The sequence below is a fragment of the Gossypium hirsutum genome, chromosome D09 (genome assembly GCF_007990345.1).
Source record: "Gossypium hirsutum isolate 1008001.06 chromosome D09, Gossypium_hirsutum_v2.1, whole genome shotgun sequence".
NCBI lineage: Eukaryota > Viridiplantae > Streptophyta > Magnoliopsida > Malvales > Malvaceae > Gossypium > Gossypium hirsutum.
The window spans coordinates 52,796,837-52,811,375 of NC_053445.1; the positions used below are offsets into that span (position 1 = coordinate 52,796,837).

A 14,539-nucleotide genomic window follows, 5' to 3' on the forward strand; every position below is an offset into this window, starting at 1 on the left:
TTTTGTATTTTATTATTTTATATTATTTTAGTACATAATGTTTGAAATGTATTATTTTAGTATGATTTTTATATAAATTTAGTAAAAAACCCTTATTTTGGTCATTTATTCGTATTTTTCTTATTTTCAGATTTTATTACTTTAAAAAAATATACTATTTTCGTATTTTATTATTTTATATTATTTTAGTACATAATGTTTGAAATGTATTATTTTAGTATATTTTTATATAAATTTAGTAAAAAACCTTATTTTGGCCATTTGTTCGGATTTTTCTTATTTTCGGATTTCATTACTTTCAAAAAATATACTATTTTCGTATTTATTATTTTAGTACATAATGTTTGAAATGTATTATTTTAGTGTGTTTTTTTATATAATTTTAGTAAAAAACACTTATTTTGGCCATTTGCTCGTATTTTTTTTGAATTTTATTACTGTAATACCCCCTACCCATATTTGTTGCCGAAATAGGGTATGAGGCATTACCAAATTTCACCGAATAAAATTTTCGTAAAATCCCAAAGGTTTTTTTTTTAAATTCAATATAACCCCTTTTACAAGTATCTAATCTTCCCTGCAATTTTAAACCGAGACCAATCCAACACAACCAATCAATTTTAACATATTCTCAAGATAGATTTAACGTATTCATAAGATAACCTCATCACATACCAAAACCAAAATTTGTTAGCCATACCAATGGCTAACCATACATTCATTTCACATTAACATTTACTTTACTAGCTTATACATGCCATTGATTTCCAAAATAAAGTTTCTTTATATACCGAGTCTTGAGGTTGATAGTGTGATACGTCTCTGACCAAATCCGACTTCTGAGCTCTTAACATTACAAAACAGGGGAAAAAGAAACAGGGTAAGCACTTTGTGCTTAGTAAGTTCATGTAACAAGAATTATACTTACCTAATATTTTCAATACAACGCAATAAACATTCATACACCAATTCCATACATTATTCCCCTATCATGCACAAACTCAACATTCAAATTAGTCCAACAATTTCCATGTATCAATAATTTATACCATGATTGATGAGCTCATCAATTCTATGATTTTCATTTCCTTGTTATTTTTCCATATTTATCCCGTTGAATTTCTCGGAATTTCGATGGATTTTTCAATGGTACACTTTAGTGTACAAATCCGGGTCCGTCAATTCATATTCATGTGCGCACATTTCCATTTCAGAGAGCACACTCTCGCGAACTTCATCCTTACAGTGGGATTATCAGTCCAGGCTAAATCTCCTGTAATATAAATTCATAGAGTATTGTCGGGATTACCAGTCCAGGCTAAATCCTCTGCAATGACAATTACTCTAATGAGCTTGGATCTGAATTACCAGTCCAAGCTAAATTCAGACCCTAATTTGGATTACCCGTCCGGGCTAAATCCATTTTCTACATATTCTTCGGGAGGGCTATATCAGGATAGGACCACACGTCCGGGCTAGATACTTTTTACCGTCAATTCCTTTTCAGAGATCTATCTAATTTTCCTTCCATTCAACCGAGATTTCTTCCCCTTTTTATCAAATATATCAGTGTTTCATCAATTTTCATACAATGAACATTCAAATCATTTTCACATCAATAACAAACATTTCAGGCATTTAAGAATATAATTCAAGTTACACGAACTTACCTCGATACTTATTCGTAAACAAAAATCTACTAATCCCGAACTTTTTATTTTCCTCAATCTAGCTCCGTATTTAAATTTTCTGGATCTAAATAAATAAATTTAATCATTAATCTAATACATTTCATGTTCATATGTAACATTCTCAATAATTCCGTTATTATTTATAGTGCATTCAAAGCTGTCTCACTGAGTCATAGTCACTAAATTATTTATATCTTGTGCTACAGAACTCCAAATTAAGATCCGATAATTTTCCTCGAAACTAAACTCACATATCTTCTTACCATAAAATTTTTAGAATTTTTGGTTTATCCAATAAGTACAGTTTATTCTTTAAAGTTTCCCCTATTTCACTGTTTGACAGTTCCGACCCCTCTTCACTAAAAATTAATTATCTCATTGTATAGAATTTGGATGATGTTTCCGTTTGTTTCTTCTGAAAATAGACTCATTAAAGATTCTAAGAATATAAATTATAACTCATAATCATTTTTTTATAATTTTTAATGATTTTCCAAAGTCAGAACAGTGGAACCAGAATTCATCCTGATCTTATCTCACAAAATCTATTATATCTCATGTTTTACAATTTCATTTCTTACACCGTTTCTTTTATAATAAACTAGACACAATAAGATTTAATTTAATATTTTATTCATCCTCTAATTAAATTTCTACAATTTTTGGTGATTTTTCAAAGTTAACATACTGCTGCTGTCCAAAACTGTTTTAGTGCATGATGTTAATTACCATTTTTTCCCCTAGGCTTTCAATAAATGATAATTTCATCCCTACTCAATTAACCTCTCAATTGAACTGATTTTTCTCAATTAACACTTTATTATATCACTTTAAACTATTTTATAACCTTTGGAAATCAGAATTTTAGCACTAGACTTTAATTCCAAATTTTTTCACAATTAAGTCCTAGAAATCAATTTCTATTGAAATTACCTAATAAAATCATCTTGTAAACAAATTAAAGCTTCAATTTCATGCTATTTAATCATAAAATTCCAGCACATATTCATAGAAACTTTCAATTTCATTCATAAAATCAAAAACTAATGAATTTAGTAATAGGACCTAGTTGTAAAAGTCTTAGAAACACAAAAATTACAAGAAAAAGGCAAGGATTAACTCACTTGGTGCAAAAATTATGAAAAACCAGCTTGAATAAACCCTTAGGATATTTTTGGCTAATGAGAATGCAGAAAAATAAAGAGAATTCTAGATATTCCAATTTGGTCTCATTTTTATGTTAGTAAAATTTGTTATTTTCCCATTTTACCCTCATTTCACTAATTCTCCTGATTTTTCTCAGCTTATGCCGCTCAAAATATCTCCTTTTGGGCTTATTTATAATTTATGTTCCTCCTCATTTAACAATTGAGCTATTTAATCATTCTAGTAACTTTTACACATTTTTCAATTTAGTTCTTTTCACTTAATTTGACTACCCAAATATTAAAATTTTGTAATGAAATTTTACTACCATATTACTAACATTTCATAACTATTTATAAAAATATTTCCGACTTGGTTTTATAAGATCGAGGTCTCGATACCTTGTTTTTACCCAATTTCTTCAATAATTTATTTTTCTAACTAACCACTAAATCGGTAAAATTTTTCTATCGATATTTTCATACGATTTTCCTATCATACCAATATTCATGCAAAAATATTAAAATAAATTTCTCTTTAAATCAGATTTGTGGTTACGAAACCACTGTTACGATAACATTGGATTTAGGCCATTGCAATTACTTTCAGTAAATATACTAATTTCATTTTTTATTTCTTTTCGTATTTTATTTTTTCATAAACATATTTTTTCGGTATTTTATTTTTAATACTATTTTTGTAAAAAAATCTCATTACAACATGCTAAATAAATTTCATAAAAAATATATCTAATCAACATAAAACACACTTAACAAATAAATTAAATAAAATAATAAAACATAGAATGTACATAACATAAATAATAACATAAATAATAAAATAATAAGACATAGTATGTACATAACATAAATAATAAAACATAGAATGTACATAACATAAAAATTAAAATTAAATTATGAATGAATGAAAATATAGATAAATATAAACATACCTTAATATCTCTTTTTAATCAAATAATACCTTGCAAAAAAATAAATTTAAAATTAAATCTCAATTAAATCAAAACCAATCACATTATAATAATAACAACAAAAATAAACAAATTTCCTTTATACCATTACTTACTCTATTAAAAAAAATTATCTTTCTTTATTTTTTCCTTTCGTTTCCCTTCCCTTCATCCCTCTTCTTCTCATTCTCTTTTTCTTTGTCCTTCTTCTTTCTATTGCGCCTCCTTCCCCTTCTTCTTCTTCTCTCATTCTTCTTTCCTGCAGCTTCATTTTGCCACTTTGGGAACCATTATAATGGTCCCAAAGACAAAGAAAGACAAAAAATACGGGCTGGGGTGCCGTCTATGGTAGACCCTCGACCAGGGTCCTGTCACTTCCGTCAGCTTTTTTTTTACCGTTTGTACCATTTTGGTACATAATAAAATGGTTGTACTATTTTAGTATTATTTGTGTAAAAAACTCATTTTATATTCAGTTCAATTTTAATTTCTAAACTTAGATTGCATTAAAATTTGATGACTCAACACGATAAGATTACGCTATATAATCGCTTGTAGTTTTTGAAATTATACAAATTTTAATTTTTAGTTCATAATATGACATAATTTTAAAATGGTCACATTTGTCAAATTTAGAAACTAAAATAAACCTAATAGTTAAATTTAGATACGAACCTAATTATTAATTTCAAGGACTAAAATTTATATTAACCCAAAAAAACCAATCTCATGTTGTTTATTTTTCAAGCTTTCCGAAAAAACACAGTACCAACTTGGCAGTACTTTGACCATTGCCTCCCCCCTATCTTCCTCTCATTTCTCTCTCATTCACATGTATAACAAAAAAAATCCTTTTTTTAGCTAAAAAAAACTAAAAATCAATACTTTTAGAATCGTTCGAATTATCAATTTTCCTTTGATTTAAAATAAATATATTTTTAAAATTTAAAAAAATATAAAAATTATTCCATCAATAATTTGTAAATTAATTAATTTTTATCCCTTTTTAAATTAATTCCTTGAGTGAATTTAGATGAACGAATATATTTAATTATTCAAATTCACCTTTAATCTAATCAACCCATACAATTTCACACAACTTTGCTAAAAACAAATTACCGTGTTTTGGATTATATTTGCCCTCCATACATAGGAAGTGGACCATTTTTTTTCAGTCTCATGACAATTTTCTGTGTTCATATCTTGTGTGTATGTGTACTCCAGCTCATCTCCTATTCTTTTCTTAATGTAATTTTCCTTTAATGGTTTCTTTATGAAGATTTCCCCCCTTTCCTAATCCGGATCCTTTTCTCATTTTTCTTATAATGTGTATATTTGACTAAAAATAAAATTAAAAATTAAAAAAAAAGTGGGGTCACCATGGAAGGAGAGAACATGAACCTTGAAGAACCAAAATTCCACAACCAAACGTGGCTTACAACAACAATTTTTCTCCCCTCCCACTACTTTTGCTTCAATCTTGGATTCTTTTAATAATATATTATTTATTTGTTATTATGACCGGTGTCTTCAACAGTTAACAAGAGGCGAAACAAAACAGTGTTTTGGAACCTAGTAAAGTTTGCTTCTTCCTTTATATCTCTCTTTCTGACAAAAAACAAAGTTGTCTTTTTTTTTTCTCCCTTCCATTATATTGGTTGAATTAAGCTCATTGTTACTAGGTGATTATTATTATTACTTTTAACTTCATTGGAGATCTTCTTCTTCTTCTTTGCTTGTGTTACTTTGTGTATTGAATTTAAGGTGGTTGAGCTTCCTTTCATGGATCCATTTCTTTGAGGTAAGCAAAAAAAAAAAAGTGAATCTTTTTACTTATTCTATTCCTAAAAGTTTGCAACTTTCTTCTTTAACCTTATTATTATTTTTCTTCTATTCTTTGCTTATTTCTGTATTTTTTTTCTCTGGTATCACTTGAAATTTCCGGTTTAAGTGTTCCATATATATATTTTGGTTTCATTTACACCAGGTTGAAGGCTCCAATTTTGATGAAGGATTAGGGTTCATCTCTTTGCTGCTTTGAGGGTAAGTTCCCCCCCCCTTGTATGGTGATGGAGTTTTGCCTAGGGTTCATTCATGGCTTTAATTTCAGTCAAGTTTCTGGGTTTTTTTAGTGAAATTAATGAGATTCTTATGATAGTTTGTCTTTAATTTTTTTTTATTTGTGTTTCTACAGTGAGAATTCAAGGACCCAATTTCATAATCTTGAGCTTTGTTTATATATATATATGAATATATGATTTTGATTGCTAACCAACTTTCCTTTGATTTGCATTTGCTTTTCCCCCCCTCTAGATACTGTGAGAATAAATGAAAAAAAGACAAGGGAATGTAGGATGTTTGTTCTTGTCTTTCTTCTTCATAACTTCATACTGTCATATATATATCTAAGCGCCATTGTTACTTGATAAGGCTATAATTTGAGTTGAGACACGTTATGCTTTGGTTTCTTATTACCGAAAATCCATCGCCGACAAGATTTGTCTTAAATCTTAGCCTTGTTCTTTCTAGTTGAGATAAGGACTGGTTATTGTTTGTATTTTTCTTCAGATTGCTTGTGAATTACGAATCCGATTGTTGGAGGCTTATATAGTGGGGAATTTGTCCGCTCTCAAACTTGCATCAACCATGTCGAGACAGAAAATATGGTGATCAGCCGTGCTCATTGCTAAAGACAATGGACGGCATGCTTGTGACTGGCCGGAAAGATGAACAGGGGAATGACGATTCGTTGCAAAACGGGGATTTATCAGTAGGAGAGATTGGAATGAATAATTCCGAGTTGAAATTGAAGAAGCTGGCAAGAAAGGTAAATCCATGGCATGCTTTGATGTTAAATGTTAAAAGATTACAAGGTCGGAAAAATCTTATAAAGGATTCGTTGCAACGGAGTATTTTTGACATAAGTCATAAGATCCCGAGGCATGTGGTTACTCTAGACGAGAGATATCTTCGTCGTTGCCTGGAATTGATTCATATCAATGCGGCAAAAGCAGCTCGGTGCAACATCTCTGTCAACTTGAGCTCTTTGAACATGGGTGTTTTGTCTGATGGATTGAATTCAACTAAAATCCGGGATGAAGATACATGTAATTTCGACAGGTTTGTTTTTGACTGTCCATTGGCAGTTGAGACCGGTAGTGTTGTCCTTGGTCCGGCTGATCCATGGGTTGTAGGTTCGATAATGGGCAGCAGCAGTATGGCAAATATATTGAAGAGCCCATTGTTACAGAAATTGGGTGTATCGGACGTTGATTCGAGTTTAATGGATATTGAAGGATCAAAGATAAGTTCCGATTTCACAAACTCCCTTGGTGGTTTCATGAATTATTCCTCGAATAAGCTCAGAAGTGAAACACCTGTATTGGATACTTGTAATGGATCAGAGACAGTGCAGAAAAGGCTTGTTTCCGTGTCAAGTTCAAACTCATCGTGCTCTGATCAATCCTTTTCTTCTAATTCGACAACGATTTCGCAGGGAATGCTTCAATGCACGTGGAAGGGTGGGATTCCGTATTTTGTTTTCTCCCTTGATAATCAGAGGGTGGTATATGTAGCCAATTTGTTGAAGGAAGGATCGGCTCGGAATAAAGGTCTGGGATATACATACTTGTTCCGGTCTAGCAAGGGTGGTCATAAGGAACATGGGATTAATGATAATGACTTACATCTTGTTGGTAAGATGAAGGTGTCTACTTCTTTCACAATTGGCCCCCAAGATTCTAAAGTCATGGAAACGGAGTTTGTTTTGTTTGATGGTAATGAAACTTTTAACCTGGAACCACAAACTTCAAGCCATAACCACGGGATGAATAAGGGTATATCGAAAAAAGTGGCGGAAGTATTCAAGAACACTCACTTATCCAAACAGAGAACAATATCGAGATACCGTCGGTCAATTTCCTTAATCGAAGATTCTTCTTCAGATCCCATCAATAATTCCGATGCACTAGACCGCATGAATCTGTTAGATGAACAACTTCCACCAAATTTTGAATCCCTCGCTATTATCACAAGGGACCATTTCCCTGAAAATCCTCACTCGGAAGTTGGAGGTTGGGGCTTAAAGTTTCTCAAGAAAACAGGGGTTAAGCAAAAGATTGACCCTTCAGATTGCTATACCGGTGATTGCTCAACGAGTATGGATATTATAGTACCAGCAGGTATTCACGGTGGTCCGAGAATCCAAAATGGCGGCCCATCGAGTCTTATCGAAAGATGGAGATCCGGTGGACATTGCGACTGTGGTGGCTGGGACTTGGGTTGTCCGGTGAAGGTACTTCAAGCCAGATCAAGCAAAAAGGACGGCATACCTCCAACCGAAATATTCGAGGCATGCAAGTTATTTGATTTTTTCATTCAGGTTCGTGCAATACTATGAAATCTGAAACACAACAACAATACAATATTACAAAACATTATGATTGACCCTTTCCCGACTTTCATGTTTCAGGGTTCCGAGCATGGTTCTCCAACGTTGAGCATATCAAATGTTCACGATGGTCTGTATTTCATTCATTTTCAACCATCGCTCTCAGCTCTACAGTCCTTCTCGATTGCAGTGGCGTACATCCATACCCGAAGCCCCACTCTCCGACCGAAAAATGTACAGCGGTCCAAGTAACAGGATCTAGAATCGAAATTCATGTAGTTGTAACCGACCCCTTACTGTCCTATAATGGTGTGTAGATCGAAATTTAGGTATTTTATACAGGAATTTGAGATTGTTAATTTTTCATGCTTTGTTTTCAGATTGTTATGTAGGTTTTGATTTTATCATTGATTGGAAATCTTATCATTGATTTCTCATAAACAAAAGATGTTGTATTTTTGTTCATTTTGATTGAATCTAAAAGTTTTAGGTATGTGTGTGTATATATATAAATATATATATGCATTGTTAGTATTTCTTTAGGTTAAATTATATTGAAAGTTACTAAATTATTAGTAAATTTATATTTTGGTTACTTAATTTTAGAAAGTTACAAAATGATGATTACACAATTTAAAAGTTTTCATTTAAGACTAAATAAATCAAAATAAAATCGATCCGAAAAACCGAAATTGAAAATGATCCAACGTATCAATGTTGAGCCCAGGCTCAATTTGAAAGTACGAGGAAGAGATACCTTAGTTAAATTTTATTACTAGTGCTTGCATTTTATTAAAATTATGGATTTTGTCTTTATATTTTAATTTGATTAATTTTAATTTTATACCTTTTGAATTGGTCAATTTTAGTTTCTTTATTTTTGAATTTTGAAATTTAATTCTGACTCAAATAGTAGTAGTTATAGAATTGGTCAATATTATCCAATTTTGAATCATTCTAAGTCCCTAAATTTTTTAATTTTGAAAATTCAATCTTAATGCAAATAATTGTCATTAATCCGTTAATTAGATTTTTAGTGAATAATATGTGAAAATAATAAGTTGAAATTACATTGCCTGAAATAGCAGAATTTAATAAGTTTAACAGTTATCATTAGCGAGGACTAAGATTTTAAAATTATAGGACTAAAAGTGACCAAACAAAAGTTTATGGATTAAATCCACAACATTCGTTAAAGTACAGGGACTAATAATAGAATTTAACCTAGAACAAAAAAAACCCTATATATTACTTGAAAAACCCTAGCTTTCGATCTCTGTTTGTATTCGGCCGTCGAAAATGTCGAAACGAGGTTAGTTTCTTTTTTCTCTGAACCCATTACTTATTTCCTTTTTTTCTTTCCATTTTCCGCTTGTTTCCTTAGAAAAAATATGAACAATGATAATTCTTTTTATTTTTTTAATTAGGGCGTGGAGGATCAGCTGGAAACAAGTTCAGGATGTCGCTGGGTTTACCAGTGGCTGCCACCGTAAACTGTGCAGATAACACCGGTGCTAAGAACCTTTATATCATTTCCGTGAAGGGAATCAAGGGCCGCCTCAACCGATTGCCATCGGCTTGTGTTGGAGACATGGTGATGGCTACTGTCAAGAAAGGAAAGCCTGATCTAAGGAAGAAGGTCTTGCCTGCCGTCATTGTGAGGCAACGTAAGCCTTGGCGCCGAAAGGACGGTGTTTACATGTACTTTGAAGGTATAATCTTTGTTTTCTTTTTTATAGATTTGTTAATTATTATTGTTTGTGGTTTTATTGCTTGGTAGTGTGAATTGAAATTAGGGATCTTTTGATTTATGTTATTCGGGCTCTGTTGTGAGTGTTTGATAATTGATTCGCTAATGTTCATAGTTTTCGAAGGTTTTTGTATGTTGGAGAGATAATTTGAAGTGAACTAATTTATCTTAGGGTTTAGGGTTAGTAAAACTAGTAGATGGACATGTTGATTCATACCCGAACCTAATAACTTGGCATGATCGACTTGGATAAAAATCTGGCCACTCTAATTTGACGGTAAAAGCTAACAATTCGAGCCCAAAACCTCAACCTGAATTGTTTCTAACCTAGAACTGACCTGATCTCGAAATGAAATGAATTCAGTCCTAAATAACCCGAACCCTAAACAGCCTGAACTAGTAACCTGAAATGGTTTAAACCTTTTATGACCCAAACTCGAAAAACCCGAGGCCGTAAAACAAATGACCAGAAGCTGAAAACAACCGAAACCCAAAGCTCAAATCTGAAATTGGCCCTAACTTGAGAGCAGCATAATTATCCGAGTTGTGTAGTGTTTTTGTAGTGAAATTTCTCTCATTGGGGATCTTCCATTTCGTAAGTCAATCTCATTTGGGGAACTTTCATCGTGATCTCCTATTTCCTGTTTAGGTGGTTCTCTACACATCTCATACCAAGATAAATTGAAGTATTGACCTTACCCCAATACCTGATGGCAACTATGGTTATCATCCCTGATTGACTTGTTTAATAGGAATTAAATTATGTTGTGTATTACCAGACAAAAGTCCAGGTATCTACTTCAATGTTCAGTGGTTGATACCGTTACTAGTCTGGAAAATTAACTGTGTCCATCGTTGCAGATGCGTTAAGTTTCCGAAGCTTGCATGTGCTCCATTTGGGCCCTACATATTCTAATATGTGAACATTGTGATATGAAATTCAGTGAGTCTTAAACGGTCTTGACATACGAGCCAGATATTCAATTTAATGTTCGATGGCTGACTCAGTTACTAGTTTGGAAAACCGAGTGTCTCCATTGTTGTAGATGCATTAAGTTCTTGAAGCTTGCATCTGCTCCGTTTAATCTCTGCATATTTCACTGAATAACACTCTGGGACTGTTTTTTGTTATTTTACTCATACTCTGTTGTTAGTGTCAGATATAGGTATGTGACTGACACCAACTCTTCAAGAGAAATGACGAGTTCTGATACACTGCATTCCTTAAATTTCTTAGAGTTATGATGTTTTAGTGTTCTTAGTTTCTGAATTGAATCATGTCGCGATTGCAGATAATGCTGGTGTCATTGTGAATCCGAAGGGAGAAATGAAAGGTAAAAAGCCAATTCGAAAACGAATTTGATAATTTCAGGTCAACACACCTGCTTTTTAATTGAAATGACTTAATTGATAATATTGTTATATAGGTTCTGCCATTACTGGTCCAATTGGGAAGGAGTGTGCTGATCTGTGGCCAAGAATTGCAAGTGCAGCAAATGCCATTGTTTAGGGATTTGAATTTTTCTAGAGATTTTTGTTTCCTTGAGTCATGGTTTTTGCTGGATCAAGATTTTGTTATATGTGTTTTTTTAGGGGTTCTTGAAAAATATCGTATGGATAGCTTTGATTTGGATTTTGATACTGGAATGTAGTTAATGGATTGTTCTCCCATGTTTAAGCTTATTATTTCCTTTTTCTTTGAAGATCTTGCTGATCTTAGCCATATTTATCGTAACTTGGAACCGGATTGCTGATTGAATCGGAAATCGGTAAGTATACCACTCTGGACAGAGGGAATGAATTGGTTAGATTGTGAATCTATGTTATTGAATTGGTTTTTTTTCTAAAAAAAAGTTTTGTAATATTTTAATATTTTTATAAATTTTTAATAGCTTGTTTAATTGAAATCGGATTGGCCCTGTGATTGAAAATCTCATCGTCTTAGGGTATTGATTTTTAACAATTTTGTTGACCTATATCGAAATATTGAAGGTTTAGAGGCTAGATTAAAATTCAAGTATAGTTTGAGAGTGCTTGATGAAATAAACCCATGAAGCTTTATAACTTGTTGGTTTGTGAGTTTTCATTTTCAATTGTCTGAAAAATTATTATATAAATAATACAAAATAAAACTGAAGTATGTTCTTGTTGGACATGAAACTACATAAACATGGAACATTTTGTAAATAAAGACAAAACGAAAGTCCACGTGTAAGGCCATAAATCAGGCAAGGAATCCAAGCTTCTCACCATTCTTCTTTGCCAAACGAATCAATCCTTGCCTTTGTTTACCATCTGCCCCAATTGCTTTGCAAAATTCGTTAATTACCTTGAAAATATATAAAAAAAAATGTTAGTGATTAAAATTAATATATAATAATGGAAGGACCGAACGGTATTAAATTAAATTACAAATATTATAAGTCATTAATTTAAGCATGGTAGTCGGGTTTAAATGCGCTTATATGCATAATAATAAAATATTTAAGGATTTGAAGAATATAAAAAATAAAAATAAAAAAATATTATGCGTATAATTATGATGACAAAATTACAACACGAAAACGATATAACATGAGAAAACAATATAAACACGACAAGGAATAGGATATATGGATTTCTGAAAAATATAAATATACAGTGTTATATAAATTTGGTTTTTTTTTAAATTTTGTATTTGGAATTTTTATTTATTCTAATTTGATATTTAAGTTTCATTTCGATATTCTTTTTTTAATTTGATATTTGAAGGTTCTTCTAAGTACACGTGAACATTAAAGCTAAACTAAGTACTAAACTGGAACAGAAAAAGAATTCATGTACCAAATAATATATTAACCCTTTAATATCAATTCAACTATGATGCGAATATAGGAACCGTAAATGGATACCTGAGAATGTAAGGCAATAGCTTTTCCTCTAAGCTGATTGAACCTCTTTTTGCCGACGATTTGGCGAGTAACCACCACAAGCGGCGCAAACACCCCTTTCCCTTCATTAACGTTCTTCATCATCGGCTGAGCTCGAACTGGCTTTCCGATTCGAACGACGTTGGGAGTCGATTTAGCCGCCAACATGGCATAATCTTCACCTCCATTGAAGGAACTCTTCCCTAAACTTCCCTTAAACCCAGCTACTGAAACCGAAGTAGAAGCAGCCATTGAAGACCTATTCAAAAGCTTCTCTTCTCTTACAGATAATGGGAGAATGGGGGTTTCTTTTCGTTGTTTATGACTTGTGATTGGTAAAGCTCTACTGGGTTTTTAAAAAAAATTGAAAAATGATGATATTTTTTGGGTGTAAATTAGAGAGCCTGGTGTGTTTGTGTGGACTGGAGAGCTTCATTGAAGCATTAGTGACCACATATATAGTGTTGGCTTCTTTTGGAATTTTCTTTGTTCCATAGTTACGTTGAATCCTTAATCTCCGTTAATTTTGAAGTAGGGTTGGGTCGAATCGTTTTAAAGGTTAAAATATATCACAATATTTTTCATAAGTTTAAAAATTAGTCCTGTCTTTTTATTTTTAAGAATTTAATTTTTTTTATGTTTTAAAATTTAAGTTTAAATTTAAATTTATTATAACATTGTTTTTAGTTATATATTCATGAAGTTGAACTAAATATATATATTTTTTAAACTTCAAAATGTCACACTCAAGGGCAAGCTTGGAAATTTTCTCGAAGGAGTAAAATTAAATTGTGTATTTTTATGAGTTAAAATGAAATTTCATAATTTTAATAGTTTATATCTTTATAAGTTTTAAAAAATTAAATCAGAATTTCTTTACCTTAAAAGGGTAAAATGTAATTTTATCATTTATTAAATTAAAATATTATAAAACTTAAAGATTCAAAAGCAAAATTTTATATTTTAGAAGGGTCAGGCCCTTACAAGTCCTCGGGTTTCTCCTGTCACACATACAACTTTTTTAAAAAGAAATTAATAAGTTTAATGGACTTGAATTTTGAAATCTGAAAAATAAAAAAATAATTTTTTAAAAATATAAATATAAAAACAAATTTTCAACCATCGAATAAAATTTTTCTAATTCACAAAACATGAATTATGGATGTTTTCTTTATGGATTTTTGGATTTTAGTTTAGGTGGCAATACGTATATGTTTTGGTGACTGATTCATTGAAACTTATGGTCCCCATTTTCCAGGAAAATCTGGATCTGGATATCTAGTGGTTGTTCCATGGATGATGATGATGATGGGCTCCATAGATTCATTCTGACCGTCTAATTTAGAATCTTTCCTGGAATTTATTTTCACGGTGGAAATAAATTCCCAATACATCACCCGTTTTATAATTGGCATAATATCGTATTTAGTTCTCAATATTTTCATTTTTATCAATTTAGTCTTTATTTTTTTATTAAATTTAGTATTAATTTTAAAAAAAATTTTAACCATTAACCTTTCAATAAAAGTTGAACTATTATTTTTTAATAAAAACATTGGCTAAAGTATTAAATTTTTAAACATTACAACTTATATACCAATTCACACGTACTCCATCCTATTTTTTATTGAATTTTTGACATCTTGTTTATAATTTTTTTTAATTTTAAATTATTTATTGATG

The 14,539-nt window shown here is 31.3% G+C and overlaps 3 protein-coding genes across 4 annotated transcripts; 2 read left to right on the forward strand and 1 right to left on the reverse strand.

Moving 5' to 3' along the window:
* Positions 1-5,241: 5,241 nt before the first annotated feature.
* On the forward strand, positions 5,242-8,690 carry LOC107929159 (uncharacterized). Of its 2 annotated transcripts, none has more exons than XM_016860519.2 (4): positions 5,242-5,608; positions 5,759-5,850; positions 6,376-8,188; positions 8,279-8,690. In XM_016860519.2, the coding sequence occupies exons 3-4, from the start codon at positions 6,503-6,505 to the stop codon at positions 8,447-8,449; spliced, it is 1,857 nt and encodes a 618-aa protein (XP_016716008.1). In that variant the 5' UTR covers positions 5,242-5,608; positions 5,759-5,850; positions 6,376-6,502; the 3' UTR covers positions 8,450-8,690. The 2 variants fall into 2 exon arrangements, with proteins under 2 accessions (XP_016716008.1, XP_016716007.1); XM_016860518.2 differs by having other exon boundaries at positions 5,243-5,608; positions 5,795-5,850.
* A 663-nt stretch (positions 8,691-9,353) lies between these two features.
* Positions 9,354-11,650, forward strand: LOC107929160 (60S ribosomal protein L23). The gene is made up of 4 exons (XM_016860520.2): positions 9,354-9,509; positions 9,625-9,909; positions 11,240-11,281; positions 11,375-11,650. The coding sequence occupies exons 1-4, from the start codon at positions 9,497-9,499 to the stop codon at positions 11,455-11,457; spliced, it is 423 nt and encodes a 140-aa protein (XP_016716009.1). The 5' UTR covers positions 9,354-9,496; the 3' UTR covers positions 11,458-11,650.
* Positions 11,651-11,985: 335 nt separating this feature from the next.
* LOC107929161 (protein PROTON GRADIENT REGULATION 5, chloroplastic) lies at positions 11,986-13,373 on the reverse strand. The gene is made up of 2 exons (XM_016860521.2): positions 12,839-13,373; positions 11,986-12,276 (listed from the first exon to the last, which is right to left on the reverse strand). The coding sequence occupies exons 1-2, from the start codon at positions 13,106-13,108 to the stop codon at positions 12,172-12,174; spliced, it is 375 nt and encodes a 124-aa protein (XP_016716010.1). The 5' UTR covers positions 13,109-13,373; the 3' UTR covers positions 11,986-12,171.
* Positions 13,374-14,539: the final 1,166 nt, after the last annotated feature.

Excerpts from the sequence above, each read along its gene's own strand:
- LOC107929159 (XM_016860519.2), top strand. The coding sequence starts at position 6,503 with ATGGACGGCATGCTTGTGACTGGCCGGAAAGATGAACAGGGGAATGAC. Across the intron at positions 8,189-8,278 it reads TATTTGATTTTTTCATTCAG|GGTTCCGAGCATGGTTCTCC; the intron begins GTTCGTGCAATA and ends TTCATGTTTCAG.
- LOC107929160 (XM_016860520.2), top strand. Across the intron at positions 9,910-11,239 it reads TGTTTACATGTACTTTGAAG|ATAATGCTGGTGTCATTGTG; the intron begins GTATAATCTTTG and ends TCGCGATTGCAG. Across the intron at positions 11,282-11,374 it reads TCCGAAGGGAGAAATGAAAG|GTTCTGCCATTACTGGTCCA; the intron begins GTAAAAAGCCAA and ends ATTGTTATATAG.
- LOC107929161 (XM_016860521.2), bottom strand. The coding sequence starts at position 13,108 with ATGGCTGCTTCTACTTCGGTTTCAGTAGCTGGGTTTAAGGGAAGTTTA. Across the intron at positions 12,277-12,838 it reads CTATTGCCTTACATTCTCAG|GTAATTAACGAATTTTGCAA; the intron begins GTATCCATTTAC and ends TATATTTTCAAG.